General features: G+C 37.3%; 1 protein-coding gene across 1 annotated transcript in view; it reads left to right on the top strand.

Moving 5' to 3' along the window:
• cpne4b (copine IVb) overlaps positions 1-18,341 on the top strand; it is a 77,454-nt gene that overhangs the window by 50,807 nt on the left and 8,306 nt on the right. Inside the window, exons 4-13 of the mRNA XM_087786352.1 lie at positions 2,697-2,768; positions 2,989-3,063; positions 5,242-5,325; positions 5,395-5,484; positions 14,327-14,425; positions 14,500-14,586; positions 16,581-16,640; positions 16,734-16,867; positions 16,979-17,033; positions 17,997-18,048. Coding sequence (XP_087642478.1) covers positions 2,697-2,768; positions 2,989-3,063; positions 5,242-5,325; positions 5,395-5,484; positions 14,327-14,425; positions 14,500-14,586; positions 16,581-16,640; positions 16,734-16,867; positions 16,979-17,033; positions 17,997-18,048 — 808 coding nt within the window. The remainder of the gene's footprint in view (positions 1-2,696; positions 2,769-2,988; positions 3,064-5,241; positions 5,326-5,394; positions 5,485-14,326; positions 14,426-14,499; positions 14,587-16,580; positions 16,641-16,733; positions 16,868-16,978; positions 17,034-17,996; positions 18,049-18,341) is intronic.

Genomic DNA, 18,341 nt, shown 5'->3' with positions numbered 1-18,341 from the left:
GCTGCGATCAATAAGAATATTTGCTGCTGATCATAATCTGGCTTAAAGAGATTTCCGAAGGCGAGTAATTGATGTTTTTACCAAAAAAAAACTTTTACAAAAGCAAATAACCTGTGTGTGTGGTGTGTGTGTGTGTGTGTGTGTGTGTGTGTGTGTGTGTGTGTGTGTGTGTGTGTGTGTGTGTGTGTGTGTGTGTGTGTGTGTGTGTGTGTGTGTGTGTGTGTGTGTGTGTGTGTGTGTGTGTGTGTGTGTGTGTGTGTGTGTGTGTGTGTGTGTGTGTTTTAATGTTTGATATATTCAAGGGAAGGAAAATGGAAAAGTATGAATAAATTGATGATAAAGAAAGAGAACATTTTTCTTTTTTTCAAAGGTTTGAAATGATTCATGAGATAACTATACATGCCATATGTTCATTTATTAAAGTGTTGTTGTGCGTGTGTGTTAAATAGATCTGTGACTCTATTGTATCATCAGTGTGTGTGTGTTTGTACAAAACTCTGTTTTCATTGAAATATTGACATTAGAAAATGATCTTAAGCCCCGCCCACTGGAGATAAAATCTTGTCGACCATAACCACACCCACTCCGCTGCGATTGGTCAAACATCAAGGTTTGTCACCACGCATCATTCATCCTGGAAGTCTCCATCTCCAAGGGACTCGTGGTATAAACAAAGCGGGGCGTGATTTCAGCTGCCTGTAGGAGGAGTGAAGCCATTATTACGTCATAATGGACTCTCGTAACCTTTCGTTCGCCTAGATTTCCAACAAACTTTATAAAGTAATAAGTGTAAAACATGGTCATGATGAGAAACTTACTGTATCTTGGAGATGAAGATTCAACATTTTTTACAACCGTGTAGAGACTATAATTATATTAGTTAAAATCTATCCAGAACGGTCATGGTCTAAAATCTGCTTTTAGTTTAAGTTTGCAGACGGATGTTAGTATTGCAGATACAAATACATAACGTTGAACTTTAATGTCATGTTAACATTTGATATGTTATGTGCATAATATGTGTGTCATCAGATATGCATACATTTCATATGTTTACTTATTAATGTCATTACACGTTTATAAGTTACATCATACGTTGAACATGATATATGGGGTATAAAGATGCATATATGTTATATGTTCATTTAGGAATGTCATGTTAACATTTGATGTTCTTTATATGATCACAAGTTTATTAGATACGTCATATGTTAAACAGCAGATATTGGGTATAAAGATGCATATATGTTATATGTTCATTTATTAATGTCATGTTAACATTTGATGTTGTTTATATGATCACAAGTTTATTAGATACATCATATGTTGAACATGATATATGGGGTATAAAGATGCATATATGTTCATTTATGAATGTCATGTTAACATTTGATGTGTTTCATATGATCACAAGTTTATAAGTTACATCATATGTTGAACATGATATACAGTATGGGGTATAAAGATGCATATATGTTATATGTTCATTTAGGAATGTCATGGAAACATTTGATGTGTAATGTGCAGCTTATGTGCGTCAAGTATACATTTCTTCATCATTTTTAAGGTAATTAAAAAAAAAAAATCATATGATCATTAATGTATTCGATACATCATATGTTGAAAATGAGATATGGGGTACAAAGATGCATATATGTTATAAGATGATTTATTAATGTCATGTTAACATTTGATGTGTTTCATATGATCACGGGTTTATTAGATCCATCATATGTTAAACAGCAGATATTGGGTATAAAGATGCATATATGTTATATGTTCATTTATTAATGTAATGTAAACATTTGATGTTGTTTATATGATCACAAATGTATTAGATACGTCATATGGTGAACATGAGATATGGGGTATAAAGATGCATATATGTTACATGTTCATCTATTAATGTCATGTTAACGTTTGATGTGTTTCATATGATCATGAGTTTATTAGATCCATTATATTATGAACATGAGATATGAGGTATAAAGATGCACAAATATTATATGTTCATTTATTAATGTCATGTTAACATTTGATGTGTTTCATATGATCACAAGTTTATTAGATCCAATATATTATGAACATGAGATATTGGGTATAAAGATGCATATATGTTACATGTTAATTTATGAATGTCATGTTAACATTTGATGTTTTTTATATGATCACAAGTTTATTAGATACGTCATATGGTGAACATTATATATGGGGTATAAAGATGCATAAATGTAACATGTTCATTTAAAAATGTAATTTCAACATTTCATATGTTTCATATGATCACGAGTTTATTATATACAACATATATTGAACATGAGATATGAGGTATAAAGATGCATAAATATGATATGTTCATTTATTAATGTCAAGTTAACATTTGATGTGTTTCATATGATCACAAGTTTATAGATACATCATACCTTGAACATGAGATATGGGGTATAAAGATGCATATATGTTACATTTTCATTAATAAATATCATGGACACACTTGATATGTAATGTGCATAGTATGTGTGTCATGTGATCATGGGATTATATCGTATGTTTACTTATCAACGTCAACATTTTAGGTATCATTTCGCCTGCAATAACTGTGGAATCTTCTCTCCCTCAATGTCTGGCAACCCAAGTATTTGTGAAGCGAGCCGAGACCGAGTCCACAGAGATGATGTCTGTTGTTTTCCTCTCAGATTGTCTCGCAGAGGAAGCTGACCAAATCTCTACTCAAACAAGGCAACACTGCAGGAAAGTCTTCCATAACGGTACCAAACTTTCAGACACTGTTAGAACGACACACACACACACACACACACACACACACACACACACACACACACACACAACAGCAACGCTCCACACAGGGAATAATTAATTGGATGATTTCTTTTTGTTCTATTCCTCTGTTCCTCATTTCCATCTCATTTCCACTCACCTCATTTCTCTTGACTGGAGTGTGTTTCTCTTTCTCCGGCGCTCACAAAGGTGACAGCGGAGGAGTTGTCTGGCAATGACGATTACGTGGAGCTCTCCTTCAGCGCTCGTAAACTGGACGACAAGGTTCGTGTTCGGATGAGGCGCCGGCGTGAAATACGTGGGTGGATTTGTCAGGGAGGGCGACTCGACGCCCTGAGACACAGAAGAACAATCTGGCATTAAATGAGGCCCGAGGAGTTGGGATGGCGCCCCCCCCTCGCCCCCCCCCCCGTACCCCCCGTCCCTCGTCCCCCCCCCAATAAGACTTCCTATCTCACCTGCCCCTCGACGCACACAGATAACTTTATTAATTTTTTGCTTTCGCACATACGGCCACGGATGACTAATCCGAAGTTGCGCCTCGAGGGGAAGGATGAAGAGGAGAGAAAAGAAGGGACGGATAAACTAGAGAGGAGAAGAAAGGGATGAGTGACAGAGAAGTAGCTAAACGGTGAATATTGATTGTGTAAATAAGTATTGGTGCCAATAAAAATTATTTAAATGTTTTTTTTAAGGATTTAATTTTTTTTGGGACAAAACCAATTGAATTCAATCATTTCTATATTAAAAGGTTGATTTTGTTTTTATTTTTCTTATAGTTAAATCTTTAAAAATAAAATATTTACAAAATTAAGGAAATTTATACACGTTGAGTTTCTTGTTTTTATTTTAAAAATTCAAAAAGTAAATGTTCTAAATTCAATATTGTATCATTTGTAGCCTTTTAAATTCCATATAAACATGTTGGTATAATAGTGCAACGAGACAGAACCAAACGAGCACCGAGTTACATGATCGAACTCATCCCATCATGTAGACGATCAAAAACAATTCAAAAACAACGGTAATGTTTCATTGATTTTAAGGTAAGGTAAGGTAAGGTAAAACTTTATTGATCCCTCAGGAGCTCTCATTTGGGAAATTGTTTTTTACCAATAGCCAGCAATTTTTCATAAACAATAAAAAATAATACATAAAAAATAAAATAAGAAGAACATAAAGAGGAAGAACAAGATGACACAATCTAAGTATAAAGATAAAGACAAAGAACATAGATCAAAGAAAAACAACAAAGACAAAGATACAAAGACTAACATGGAACAGAACATCCAGATACTTTCACTCCACTCCTGCCCCCGAACTCAGAATTGTACAATTTAATAGCCCGAGGAATGAATGAGTCCCTGAGTCTATTAGTGTTGCACCTGGGGAGGAGCATTCGTGCACTCATTCTGCTTCTCTGCTCACTGATGACAGTGTTCAGAGGATGTTATTGTTATTGTTATTGTTATTGTTATTGTTATTGTTATTGTTTGATGGTTGAACTGATTTTGAACTGATGGTAGATTTTTAGTTTGGTGTGAATTTAAAAGTTAGAGCGATTGCATTGGTCTGTTAAGGGGGGACTAGAATTTGAAAGGCTCTGAATTTAAAAAAATATTGAATTTTGAAAATGTATTTTTGAATGATTTGAATTAGAAAATCAAAATATATGCGAAAATTTAATTTAATTTAGAAATTATACATAAAAAAAACATATATTTATGAAACAAAAAGCCCCGCCCGATGAAAACACTTTGTTTTTCTGGAGATTACCATAACTACACCCACTCTGCTGTGAAGCATCAAGGTTTGTCACCGAACGTCATCGATCCAGGATGCACTTTTCCAAACCAGGGTCACAAAGCGCTTAAACAATCAAAAAATACCCACTAAAATAGATACTTAAAAGGTCAAGACAAGACCTTGAAACGACAATTGAAAAATCTTGACCTCCAAGGGACTCGTTGTATAAACAAAGCGGGGTGTGATTGCAGCTGGCTGGAGGAGGAGTGAAGCTATTATTACGTCATACTGGACTCCGCTCTCGTAACCTCTTGTTTGCCCAGATAGTTTTTAGTTAGGTGCGAATTTAAAAGTAAGAGCGATTTCATTGGTCTGGTAAGAAGGCACGATTATACAAAAAGATTTTAAATATTGAATTTGAAAGGCTATGAATGAAAAAATATTGTATTTCGAATATTTATTTTTGAATTATAGGAATTAGAATATCAAAATCTATGTGAAAAATATAGTTAATTAAAAAGAAAATTAAACTATGAATGAAACAAACAAATTAAATTATTCCTAAAATAATTATTTTTAACAACATTTCAATAGAAAAAGTCAAAGTTTTAACATTAGAAAAGTTAAATTCAATCATGAAATACTCGACACTAATGTACTTCCATCGTCAATTCTCTCGTCTTTTTACTCCTGAAGGATTTCTTCAGCAAGTCGGATCCATTCCTGGAGATCTTTAGAATAAACAACGATGGCACCGAGTCATTAGTGCACCGGACGGAGGTAAAGAAACACAATCAATCCCACTTCAATGTCTAATCACCTATTGACTGGTTGCTTCTGGATCCTCAGACGGTAATGAACAACCTGAGCCCGGTGTGGAAATCCTTCAAAGTCTCGCTCAACACGCTGTGCAGTGGAGACCATGAGCGCGAGCTGAAGGTGAGTGCGGCGCTAATGTTATTCATGGAAGATGATGACGGGCAGCAATATCGCTTCTGCACGAGGGCTAAGTGTTTGGCCGGCGTCCTTAGAAGGGGATTACGAGCTTCCTGCGAGTCTTGAAAGAGTTTTTAAAAGGCCTTTCATTCGGGAACCAAAAAAAAAGTTGAATGTTTAAAATTTAAATGTTTTCAAAATAATATATAAGGATATTTTTCACATTTAGTTTCTATTGGTATTTTAATAATTCCTAAAGTAAATGATATGAATTCAATATTTTCTAATTCGTAGCCTTTTAAAATTGATATAAAAATTGCCAATTTCGAATTCATCCAAAAAAAGGTCTCAATTTGGCATTTTTTAAAAGTCTTAAAAATGAAAATATTTAGTAACATTTATTTATTTATACATTTTAGTAGTAGTAGTGAAACTAACAAAGCAGTGAAGTAGTTAAACTCACGACTCTAGAAGTTTTAGTCGCAGTTTTTCTTCAAGGTAGCAACTTTGGAAAGAGACGTTTACTTTAGGAAACATGAGAAGATGTACGAGGCACGGTGTGGATTCATTTATTTCTAAATAATGGGATAAATAAATAGATAAATAATAAATAATAAAAAAAAATTCACTAAAAAAACGACTTATATTAAAAACATTTTCAACTAAATAGGGTTTATAGATTTTTTTTTTTTTAATTAAACAGTTTTATTGGTTTGAGTTTCTTTCCTTATTAATCAATCCCCAAATGTTTATGAAATCTTTTTTTTATTAAAAAATCCCCTTTTTTTTATTGACAAAATTAGCTTTTTATTGAATAAGAAATTCTACCTCCATTTATATTTGTCACGATTGTGTTTTCTCAAAATCTTAATTTCACCTTTAATTGATGTGGCGTTTTAATTTTTTTCATCAATTTATTGACTTATTGATATATTGTCTAACAGTTTTAATTCTAATTTTAAATCATCTAAATACCTTTTTTTTTTAACAAAGCTTGCATTTATAATTTATCTGGCATTTTTATTTATTGATTTACTCAATACTATTTTTTCTTACGGTTTTAATTCTAATTTTAAATCATATAAGTGACATTTTTTTAACTATACTTGTATTTTTATAATTAATATGATGTTTTTTTTATTTATTTATTTATTAACATTTTGTTCTTATTGTTTTACTTATAATTTTAAATTGTATAAAGGACTTTTTTTTTTAACCATACTTGCATTTATGATTTATGTGACGTTTTTAGTTATTTATTTTCTTAATAATGTTTTTTTCTTATGGTTTTACTTCTAATTTTAACTCGTATAAAGGACATTTTCGAAACCGTACTTTCATTTATGCTTTTAGTTATTTATTTATTTCCATTTTGTCGAGACGATCCTGATTCTAATTTCAAATGGTATAAAAAAAAGTTGTAAAAAGTCTTCAATGGAACTTTTCTCAAGCTAAATAAACCCTGAATTAACCAAAGGTTCTGCTTTAAAACCAGGTCAAGGATGAACTAAACGTAGGATAAGACTTAAAACTTACACCTTTTTCCTGTCTAAAAAAAAAGGTTGTGTGTAGATGTGTGTGTGTGAGTGTGTGTGTGTGTGTGTGTTCACTAGTGCGAAAGTGTCGGCCACACACCCGCTCAGAAAAGTTACACATCCTTTGAATAAACATGAGCTTGTTCATTAAATATTCAAAGGCTTCTTAACTCTGCGTGGCTCCTGACAGCGGGAAAAAAAAAAAAAAAGACACACACTCCTCGCACACTCACACACTTTTGTGCTGTCGGAGACGGTTTCCACGGCTACCTGTTTGAAGCGTCGACGCTGTTTAGAGAAATGTCAGCAGCCGAGATCCATCCTTCATTAACTGACGGACACGTCCTCCTCCTCGTGTCTCTGCTCTTGATTTCCTCGTCTTCTCCTGCCTCCGTCCTTCCTTCCCTCCGCCCGTGGAATCAAGTGGAGGGTCTTCATTTTTTCATTAGTCTGCTGAAGGACCCTCTGGACCCTCAAGTGTGGAACTAAAGTCAATGTACACGAGTGGAATTGCTGGGCATTGATTTCTGTTGGAGTCGCTGCGGAAATATGACGACCTTCGAGAAAATACTCACAAGAGCTTCTGATCTAATGATGTTCTGACCTTATGTTGATGATAAACCCTTTTATTTAAATGGATGATAGTTGACCCTTGGGCTGTCTCTGGGTCAAGGTGACCAGAAGGAAATCAAATGGGTTTGAGGTATCCCTTGTGTTGTCTCAGGGTCAAGGTGACCAGAAGGAAAACAAATGGGTTTGAGGTATCCCTTTTGTTGTCTCTGGGTCAAGGTGACACAAAAATACATATGCACCGGTGGAGGTCAATCACCCTGACCCTGAGACAACACAAGGGATACCACAAACACATTTGTTTTCGGGCCCTCGGGTCACCCTGACCCTGAGACAACACAAGGGATACCACAAACGCATTTGTTTTCGTGCCTTTGGGTCACCTTGACCCAGAGACAACACAAGGGATACCACAAACACATTTGTTTTCCTTCGGGTCATCATGACCCTGAGACAACACAAGGGATACCTCAAACACTTTTTTTCCCGGCCTTTGGGTCACCTTGATCCAGAGACAACACAAGGGATACCACAAACACATTTGTTTCCCTTCGGGTCACCCTGACCCTGAGACAACACAAGGGATACCTCAAACACATTTGTTTTTGGGCCTTCGGGTCACCTTGACCCAGAGATGACACAAGGGATACCACAAACACATTTGTTTTCGGGACTTCAGGTTACCATAACCCTGAGAAAACACTAGGGATACCACAAACCCGTTTGTTTTCCTTCGGGTCACGATGACCTTGAGACAACACAAAGGATACCTCAAACCCATTTGTTTTCCTTCTGGTCACCTTCACCATGAGACAACACAAGGGATACCACAAACACGTTTCTTTTCCTTCAGGTCACCATGACCCTGAGACAACACAAGGGATACCACAAACACATTTGTTTTCGGGCTTTCGGGTCCCTATTTCACAGATTTCTTTTTAAACAATATTGCATCAAGCTACAGTGAACTCCCATGATGCCTGATTGGTGGCTACAATACTGTATTTAAATTCTACACATCGACAGATGTGATTGGTTGGCTGGGCGGCAAAGCATTATATGAGCTGTTCAGGTCACCGTTACTGAGAGGGTTGTTGAGAGGGATGTACTTTATATATGATGTTTACTTTGCCAGCTCAAATACATGTTGATCATTTAATTTAAAGTGAAAAATGTAATCGTCACAATTTCGTTTATTTTATTTAATGTTTCCAGAAACGTAACCCTGACAACAGAGGAGTGAACACAGCGATTAACAACTGAAAATTATTAAATAAAATAAATATGAAGTTTCCGATTCAAAAGAATTGTCAACTGGGTTTTGTCTTCATCACTTTTCACCGCTTATACGCTTAAATACATTGAGCGACTTTTCCACGACGATGGTTCGCTGGGGCAGGAAGGGTCGCTGGTTCGCTTCCAGCTCGAGGCGACCTGCCGCCTGTCTCTGTGGATCTTGTAGCTACTTCTCGCCCCGAGTAGCTGGGATGGACTCCAGCCTTCCCACGCAAACCCCAAATCAGGAAGTCAGTGGTAGAAAATGATTGAACAAACGGTTGCTAGGGAACCATCTCTAAAAGACTGTAATCACTGTAGTAATTTCCTCCAGCTACTGCGGGTCCGACCCATGGCCTCCTTCAGGCCGAACACGCCTAGAAAACAACCCGACGGTTACTGCGAGTAGAAGCAGCAGATGGTGTATGACGGAGATTATCGTCATACTTGCATCATGCCAAGTCTCTTGATGTTCTTCTTCTTCTACTTCAGGCACGTGTGTTGTGGATTAAATCAAATGACTTACTTATTACTCATAATAATTACTCATTAATACTCCCCCTCGTATTTTAATCTGTACACAAAAACAAAAACCCAGGGCCTCGTGTACTACTGTCCACGGAAAAATGTAGACCTTTCAAAAATAAAAAAAAGGGCGTGAAAACCTGTGGACTTGGCGTTACTAGGAGTGTGTATTGGCAAGAATCTGGCAAGTTATCACGATTCAGGGGGCAACGACGCGATATATTCTGATTCTGTAGTACCGAGGATATATGTGTAGTATTGTCGAGTACTTGACTCTGGTGTTGCAGAATTTACAGACCACATGACTCCTGATGAAGTCGTAACTGCTTTGTTTTCAAACCAAAATATGTCCAAACATCAGCTTTAAAAAGTGCTGGAGTCACTGTATCCTCTCGTCCTCAGTCATCACTGTGATTTCGGAGATTTTTATTGTCTCTTTAGATTGAAAGGACGTAATGGCAAAAATCTGTTGATACGATACGTATCACGATACAGAGACAGCGATACAATACATTGTGATACTGTAGTAATAAGTATATATGTGTAGTATTGTGGAGTACTTGACTCTGGTGTTGTAGTATTTACAGACCACATGACTCTTGACGAAGTCGTAACTGCTTTACTTTGTTTTCAAACCAAAATATAACCAAACAGCAGCTGGAGTCACTGTATCCTCTTGTCCTCAGTCATACCCAGAATTTACAGACCACATGACTCTTGACGAAGTCGTAACTGCTTTCATTTGTTTTTCAAACTAAAATATGTCCAAACATCAGCTTGATTGAAATAAATGCTGCCATATAATGAACAATTGCGCTGAATATTTTAACGTTAATTCTTAATTAAAAAAAAAAAATTACTTTATTTTACAGACACTTGATTGAATATAAATAAACCACAAAAGATAAATGATAAAGATTATCTATGATTTGAAAGCCAAAAAATATATATTGTGCAGTAAAAGGTAAAAAATGCCAATATAGTGATAGTGTAGTAACAAGTATATATGTGTAGTATTGTCGAGTACTTTACTCTGGTGTTGTAGTATTTACAGACCACATGACTCTTGATGAAGTCGTAACTGCTTTCATTTGTTTTCAAACCAAAATATGTCAAAACATCAGCTTTTAAAGGTGATGGAGTCACTGTATCCTCTCATCCCCAGTCATCACCAGGATCTCATGGGATCTTTGCAAATGTTACAAGTTAAACACGTTTCTAGGAGTGTGTATTGTCAAGAATATGATTTGATACGAATCACAATACATCGTCAACGATACAATATATAGTGAACGTGTAGTAACGCATATATATTTGTAGTATTGTCCAGTACTTGACTCCGGTGTTGCAGAATTTACAGACCACATGACTCTTGATGAAGTCGTAACTGTTTCCATCTGTTTTCGAACCAAATATGTCCAAACATCAGCTTTTAAAAGCTGATGGAGTCACTGTATCCTCTCGTCCCCAGTCATCATTGTTCCATTAGCTGCGGAAGACTGATGCCATCTAGCGGCTGGATGTTTAATCGCAACACAAATAAAAAAATGACATGAATCTATGTGAAAGGTTCAATTAAAAATTATATTTCACACACAGTTTATTTAAGTATTTACTATAAAACAACTACAGTAACACAAAAACTATGATTTACAAACCAAAAAAAAAGAATGGATACAGTGCTGTTGAACCTCCATACAGTATCAGAGAAAAGAATAACTCTCCCACTGGTTACTGCTGGTTCATTGACAATTTTGGGGGGAATCCACTCGCAGATCAATACTGCCCTCATGAGATCAATCATTCGTGAAAACCTCCAGAAAACTGCACCGGCGTCTGCGATCTCTTCCTAGTTAGACGTGCAACAGCTCCCTGGAGAGGCGTCAATCAGCGACGGTTCTTCGCCGAACTGGTTCCTCTCGGCGAGGTGGAACCGTTGTCTCTCCGATACCTCGGACAACCGATCGTTAGGCAAAATTTACGAATCCTTTAGGGGAGGTCACGGCCACAGGGGAGACCTTTAACCCGTCAAAAAAAAAAACAACCCATAACATCGATGTCGGGAAGTCATCTCGGACACTCGTCTGACACTTGCCGGAATGATGCCTTTAAATCTTCGACGTTTATTTTGCTATCTTCGATATCGGCATCGATCTACTGAGGGACGCCCAAGACCTCCAATAAAGTGTGTCGGGATCCTGTGTCCACCAGGTGCCAGGCGTCAGCCTGTTGACCCCCACATTTTACCACTGATTGCTGCCATTTATCTTGTGGCATCCTCTGAGAGGAAAATAAACTGTTACGTCCACACACACACACACACGGTTTGTCGTGCACGCTCACACACACATCAAGCCGCCTCTTAAGCTTCATTCCTCTCAGCGTCCTCGGATTAATATTTCACCGCTCCATCGCCCCCCCACCAACACCTCCTTATCAATCATTCAGCATGGCATTTCCTTGCATGGGTGTTGTTGCATGGGTTCGCCGAGGTGACGGGGCTAACAGCTGCGCTCGGACCCAATGAAATCCTCCCTCATGTGAGACGGGGGTTTATAACGTGGGCTTCCAAGTACATCGGACAACAAGTAGTGATAAAAAGTGATGATGAAACTGAAGGGGAAGGTTTCGCTCTCAACAATAACAAGGGTTTTATTGGTGTCGACATGATCGTAGAAGAATCTCGCTTATAACGCTCAGTTTCGTGGGACTAGCATCGGTTTTCCGCGAAAATGAGCGACATCAGAGAGGAGCCGCCGGCGCGTCGCGATATCACCAAATCAATAAAAAATCAACCTTTTATGGGAAGTGGGGAATTGTTTGGTCCAAATCCGGGGTTTCAAACTGAAAGAGCCAAAATATGTCCATCAAATTAACTTAATCACCTGTGATTTGATTAAAACCGCTTCGCTACTTGTTTGATAAATAAACGCGAGGATTAAGGATGTCTTCGTTCCAGAACCAAGGCTCTGCCAGAGTAACGCCGCTTCGACCTTGAGGATAAAAACTCATTCAAGATGGCTCGATGTTCACCTTTTTAGTAAGATAATGTCCTTGATTTTTCTGGAACTCCTGGGTTGTTCTCAGTGTTATCTTGACCTTTAAAATATATACTTTATTGAATATTGTTTTGATTGTTTAAGCGCTTTGTGACCTTGGTCTGGAAAAGCGCTCTATAAATACTGAAGTTGTGAAGCTGCGACAAAGACACAACAGCGAACGCACAGCTCTAGAAAGGATTCAGACAGACATGTAAACTCTGTTCTACTCTCCCTTGTATACAAGTAAAATGTGTGACTTAAAACCAGATCTGATTCCTATTCTCTGTTCTATATAATCAAAGGTTACATAAATTATAACATATGATGTGATGATCTTCATCCCTTAACCATCTAATGTTGAACTAAATGTGAGTCTCTTGCTCGGCCTGGACTCATCAAACATTTAGAAAATAAACGGAGGGCCACAGAATATCACGTCACGGGACTCGCGGGTTTGAAAAATTCCAGATATGGAAGCAGACGTTGCATTATTAAATTGAGCGTAAAATAACATTTTCAAAAACTTAAATGAAACTTTGAAAAGTCATTTATAACTGTAAGAAAATGTTTTTTAAAAACTCAAACTGTGCTAAAATGAATATGGACTAAAACTAACAAAAACTAAAAAGAAGAAAATGAAAGCCGGGATGTGAAACAGAACTTTTTGGTAACAAAATGTTGTCAATATTATCTTGTTTCTTAAGAGCAGTGAGATATTATCGATTGTACTGATCGACTAATGATTCTCAGTCAAAGGTTAAAGCACTGTTTATATCCCCGGCTTCATAAATATACAACAAGAAAAGAGTATTATCTCGTCTCAAGTGTGTGATTGCTCCCGTTTTAAAATCAATAAAGGTTTTCGAATTTATACAGAACTCACATTACAGAGTATTGACGATTATACGTGATTCAGTCAATTATAAATACACTTAGAAAGTCATGGTTTATGTGTTTTTTTATTTAAAGTTAAATGGGTTTATTTCAGTGTTTTGTTTTAAAGACGGATTTTTTGCAAAGATTTTTGCAAGCGGATTATTTAACACGTCTTTACCGTCTTCACATATTATATATATATATATATATCTATATATATATATATATAGATATATATATATATCTATATATATATATATAGATATATATATATATATTTTCCGATTATCTCAAGACCAAATCTGAATTCACCGTCTGTGTTTTTTGTTTTTTTATTGGATGAAGATGTATTTTCATCGTGATCTGGAAAATGTATTTAATAATAAACATCAACAACAACGATGATGATGAGACAAACAGATCTTTTTTACATTGCGATTTTGTCACAAAGCCAACAAATATCTTTAACATGGATCCACATTGTAAAAGTTATGGAGGAAAGAGAAGATTTTTCACTTTTTTAATCTAATCTTTCCAGCGTTTGTTCTTCTCCAGCGACGAAGATACTCATCGTTATCTAAACGTCTGTTAATAGACCCATAATCAGATTTGTATTTAAGATGCATGATTCATGAGGCTGTTTGATATTCCATCCCTTCACCTCAGTGTTCGGATTGAAAGTACATTTGTCATCAGTGAGATACGGTAACCGCTTCGTACGGAACTAAAATACTTCGACACTTTAAATCTCTCCGCTGTAAGATTTGCGCGGAGAAAAGTGTCGACCGGTGAAAGGAGATTTGAAGGTGATACACGGCTTATAGAAGTCGAATAAAAAGTCCCGTTTTCAGAATGACTTGTGAGGTAGATTTGTGAACAATGGCTCGGTGAGTCTGTAGGCTTGAAACCAATGAGTGAGGACTGGGAAGAGAGCCAGGCCGGGGGGGGGAATCCTCCAGAGATCTCCTCCGTGAGCCGGACTTATAATCACGAGAACCATAACAGTTTATTTCCTCCCCACAGTGCACGGTTTGGGACTGGGACTCGAACGGGAAACACGACTTTATCGGAGAGTTTCAGACGACCTTCAAGGAGCTGAGGACGGAGCAGGAAGGAAAGCAGGTCAGTGGTACAGAAAGCCATGAATGATTCAAGCTCTGGGTACATTTAGAATCGTTGGTTTGATGTTTCCACAGATGCAGTGGGAGTGCATCAACCCCAAATACCAAATAAAGAAGAAGAATTACAGAAACTCTGGCGTGGTCCTTCTCAATCACTGTAAGGTACGTGGGTTTTGCTTTGGATATTTTTAAACTACAGTTTAGAAGTGTATATTATAGCTATAGAGGTCACTTGAGTCTGCTGGGTTCTCTCATGGGTCCTACTGGGATTCAAAATGACCTCCATGAGATCCACAGATCTGTGTTTGAACTAAAATGACTTTTCGCTTTTGGCCTTATCGTCTTATTCGGCCAAAAACTTCTCTCTTATTATTATTATTATTATTATTATTACTTTAATGGCTCATTTTCTTTGTCTCGTTCCAAGGATGGTTTTAACCTAAGTTATAACTCTGTAGCTCAAATGTTAAACAAGCTAGAATCTTTTAATATTCTCAAGTCCTCCAATTCTCAAGTCCTCAAGTCCTCTCAACGTCCTCCTTGTAGCTCTCTCTAATTTTTCGTTATCTGTTGTGATCGATCAAAGAATGACGCTACTAAACTTTTAAAGTAAGTAGGTAACAGTTATTTGTAAAGTGCTTTTCTAGACCAGGGTCACAAAGTTCTTGAACAATCAAAAACAATACACAGTTAAAATATATACTTTAAACAGCCAATACAACATAAAACAAACACAGGAATCCCAGAAAATTAGGAAAAAGCTCAAATAAAACTGTCTGATGTTTCTTGAAGGAGTCAGTAGATCATCAAACACAGATGTTTCTTGAAGGAGTCAGTAGATCATCAAACACAGATGTTTCTTGAAGGAGTCAGTAGATCATCAAACACAGATGTTTTTTGAAGGAGTCAGTAGATCATCAAACACAGATGTTTCTTGAAGGAGTCAGTAGATCATCAAACACACATGTTTCTTGAAGGAGTCAGTAGATCATCAAACACAGATGTTTCTTGAAGGAGTCAGTAGATCATCAAACACAGATGTTTTTTGAAGGAGTCAGTAGATCATCAAACACAGATGTTTCTTGAAGGAGTCAGTAGATCATCAAACACACATGTTTCTTGAAGGAGTCAGTAGATCATCAAACACAGATGTTTCTTGAAGGAGTCAGTAGATCATCAAACACAGATGTTTTTTGAAGGAGTCAGTAGATCATCAAACACAGATGTTTCTTGAAGGAGTCAGTAGATCATCAAACACACATGTTTCTTGAAGGAGTCAGTAGATCATCAAACACAGATGTTTCTTGAAGGAGTCAGTAGATCATCAAACACAGAGATGGTTCCAAAGCTTAGGAGCAACAGTCTGGAAGGATTTCTCTCCTCTGGTCCTGAACCGTGTTCAGGAACCATCAGTAGATTCTGATCCACAGACCTCAGAGCCCGAGCTGGGGTGTAAGTCTGGATCAGATCCCTGATGGAAGGTCTGACCATGAATAGATCTGAAAGTAAAAACCAGAATTTTAAAATGATCCTGAAAGAAACTGGCAGCGAGTGAAGAGTTTTAAGGATCAGAGAAATGTGAGTTCTTCTACTAGAGCGGCTCAGAATTCTCGCTGAGTTTTATATGAACTGCAGGCTATTTAAGTAAATGCAAACATGTTAAAAGGACAATAGTTTATTTGAAACTTAAATACATGACATTAACATCTTTTTATTGAAAATATTATTTGCTGTTATAAAATATATAAACCCACGCAAAAACGGGGAGAACAAATACTTATTTTGATTTTTTAAATTGGAATGATTAAAAAACAAATTCAATCTTTCACTGTAGAAATGATTGAATTTAATTCAATTATGATGCCTAAAGTAAAAACTTTCATAAAAAGTTTTGACATTTCAAATGTTGAATTCAACCCTTCAATAATCTGATGCCATAGATGTACGTCTATAAGAATGCAAGAGTCATTTCGTCGACTCGGAATGAATATTCATGAAGTGTTTTGTTCTCCCTGAAAAGTTCTTCTCGCTCTTGTCAGCTCACGTCTGGCTAATTTGGCTTCTTTTCAGTGATGAATGACATACAGTAGATTTCCTGTCACACGCGAAAAATCATGGAGTCATCACAGCCTGTGTTCGTTCTTCTCGCTCCGCAGATCATTAAAATGTACTCTTTTTTGGATTACATCATGGGCGGCTGTCAGATCCAGTTCACAGTAAGTTTCGTCTCAACATTGTCGTACTGCCCGTTTGTTCTCCACTACGCTGTGTGTTTCAGGGTTGTGTGCGCACATGTGCAATATTCCCAGGTGGCAATAGACTTCACAGCGTCCAACGGGGATCCGAGAAACAGCTGCTCCCTCCACTACATCCACCCCTACCAGCCAAACGAGTACCTGAAAGCGCTCGTGGCTGTGGGAGAGATCTGTCAAGACTACGACAGGTAGTGACCGCCTCATCCATCAACTCCCCTCGCAATTCCGCCCATCACGTCAAGACCCCTTTATTATGACTGACTTCTCTTGTTATTGAGCGAACTGTGTTTTTTCTCCAGCGATAAAATGTTCCCCGCTTTTGGTTTCGGAGCTTTAATACCACCTGACTTCAAGGTAAGGGAGAAGGTGGTTGATATTTGTGAGTGTGAGTGACTGTGGATTAGGGCTGCACGATATATATCGAAAAAATAGCGATATCGCGATATTGTCATGCGCGATATGCATATGGAAAACATGTGCCATAACTTATCATTTTTTATTGTATAAATAAAGCATTTCTTAAATGCGCACTATGACCAATCAGTGTCACGTTCTGTAAAGTTGTCAATTTGTACTTCTATGTCTTGTTGTTGTTTACGTCTCCGTCCGTCTGTGAACTGTGCGGCGCAGCTTGCTAGGCTCGGTTGCTATGGCGACGCGTCTTGCCGTCGCGCTGACTTAGCTCAGTATATCCACGGAAGTAATACTAACTTATGATCTAGTCAAACACTAGTGATCCAGTCACTCGTCTCTTTCAACCTCCTTTGTTAAAGCAACATATCGTAAGAACTTTTCATCTCGTCTCAGTTGTTTTCTTATAAGATCGTGAACTTCCAAACAAACCTGTCCGTCTTCACCGTATGCTAACAAGCTAAGTTGTTAGCGTCATTTATAAAGTGTTACGTGTGCGTGTACAAGGAGGTGGATTTATTATTGATTTGGTGATATTGCGACGCGCTGGCGGCTCCTCTCTGATGTCGCTCAGTTTCGCGATAAATCGATGCAATTCCTGCGAGACTGAGCGTTATAAGAGATATTTTTCTACGATTAATGTCGGCACCGAAGCGCGGAAATAAACTAAAGGGAAATATCGCATCGTTTTCCTTCTCTAAACCACTGGACCTACACTACAGTACTCGCTCCTGCGTGCGGCCATATTTTTTTCAAGGAAAAAATACCGCAATAATATAGCAATTCAAGACACCAATACCGAATATCGCACTAAAATCAAATATCGTGCAGCCCTACTCTGGATTTGTTTGGTTTGTGTGCTGAGGGTCGGAAGGTAAAAAAGGTTGTCTTCGGTCTTGTTTAAAGGTGTCTCATGATTTCGCCGTGAACTTTGACGAGGACAATCCTGAATGTGCTGGTGAGTAACACGTCAACTCAATGGGACTAAAGTCAATTAATACCTTTACAATAAAAATAGATGCAAAACTTTTTGTTTGATCCAATGTGTCTTTAAAGGGATGGTTCACCCAAAATGATGTGTGTCCATGCTAGTGTAGCATCAAACTTTCAATTGTCTTCTTCTTCTTAGTCCGAAAAAACACACTTAAAGTATCCAAACACCTCCAAAATTAAACAATATTTTAAGATAGTTTGTAGCAGAAGATACAAGGACATCAGCGTACAATGAGGAAACCCTTGACGCAGAAGCTA

Source organism: Callionymus lyra, chromosome 3 (genome assembly GCF_982586985.1).
Source record: "Callionymus lyra chromosome 3, fCalLyr1.hap1.1, whole genome shotgun sequence".
Taxonomy (NCBI): Eukaryota; Metazoa; Chordata; class Actinopteri; order Syngnathiformes; family Callionymidae; genus Callionymus; species Callionymus lyra.
This window is presented reverse-complemented; position numbering and strand designations above follow the sequence as displayed.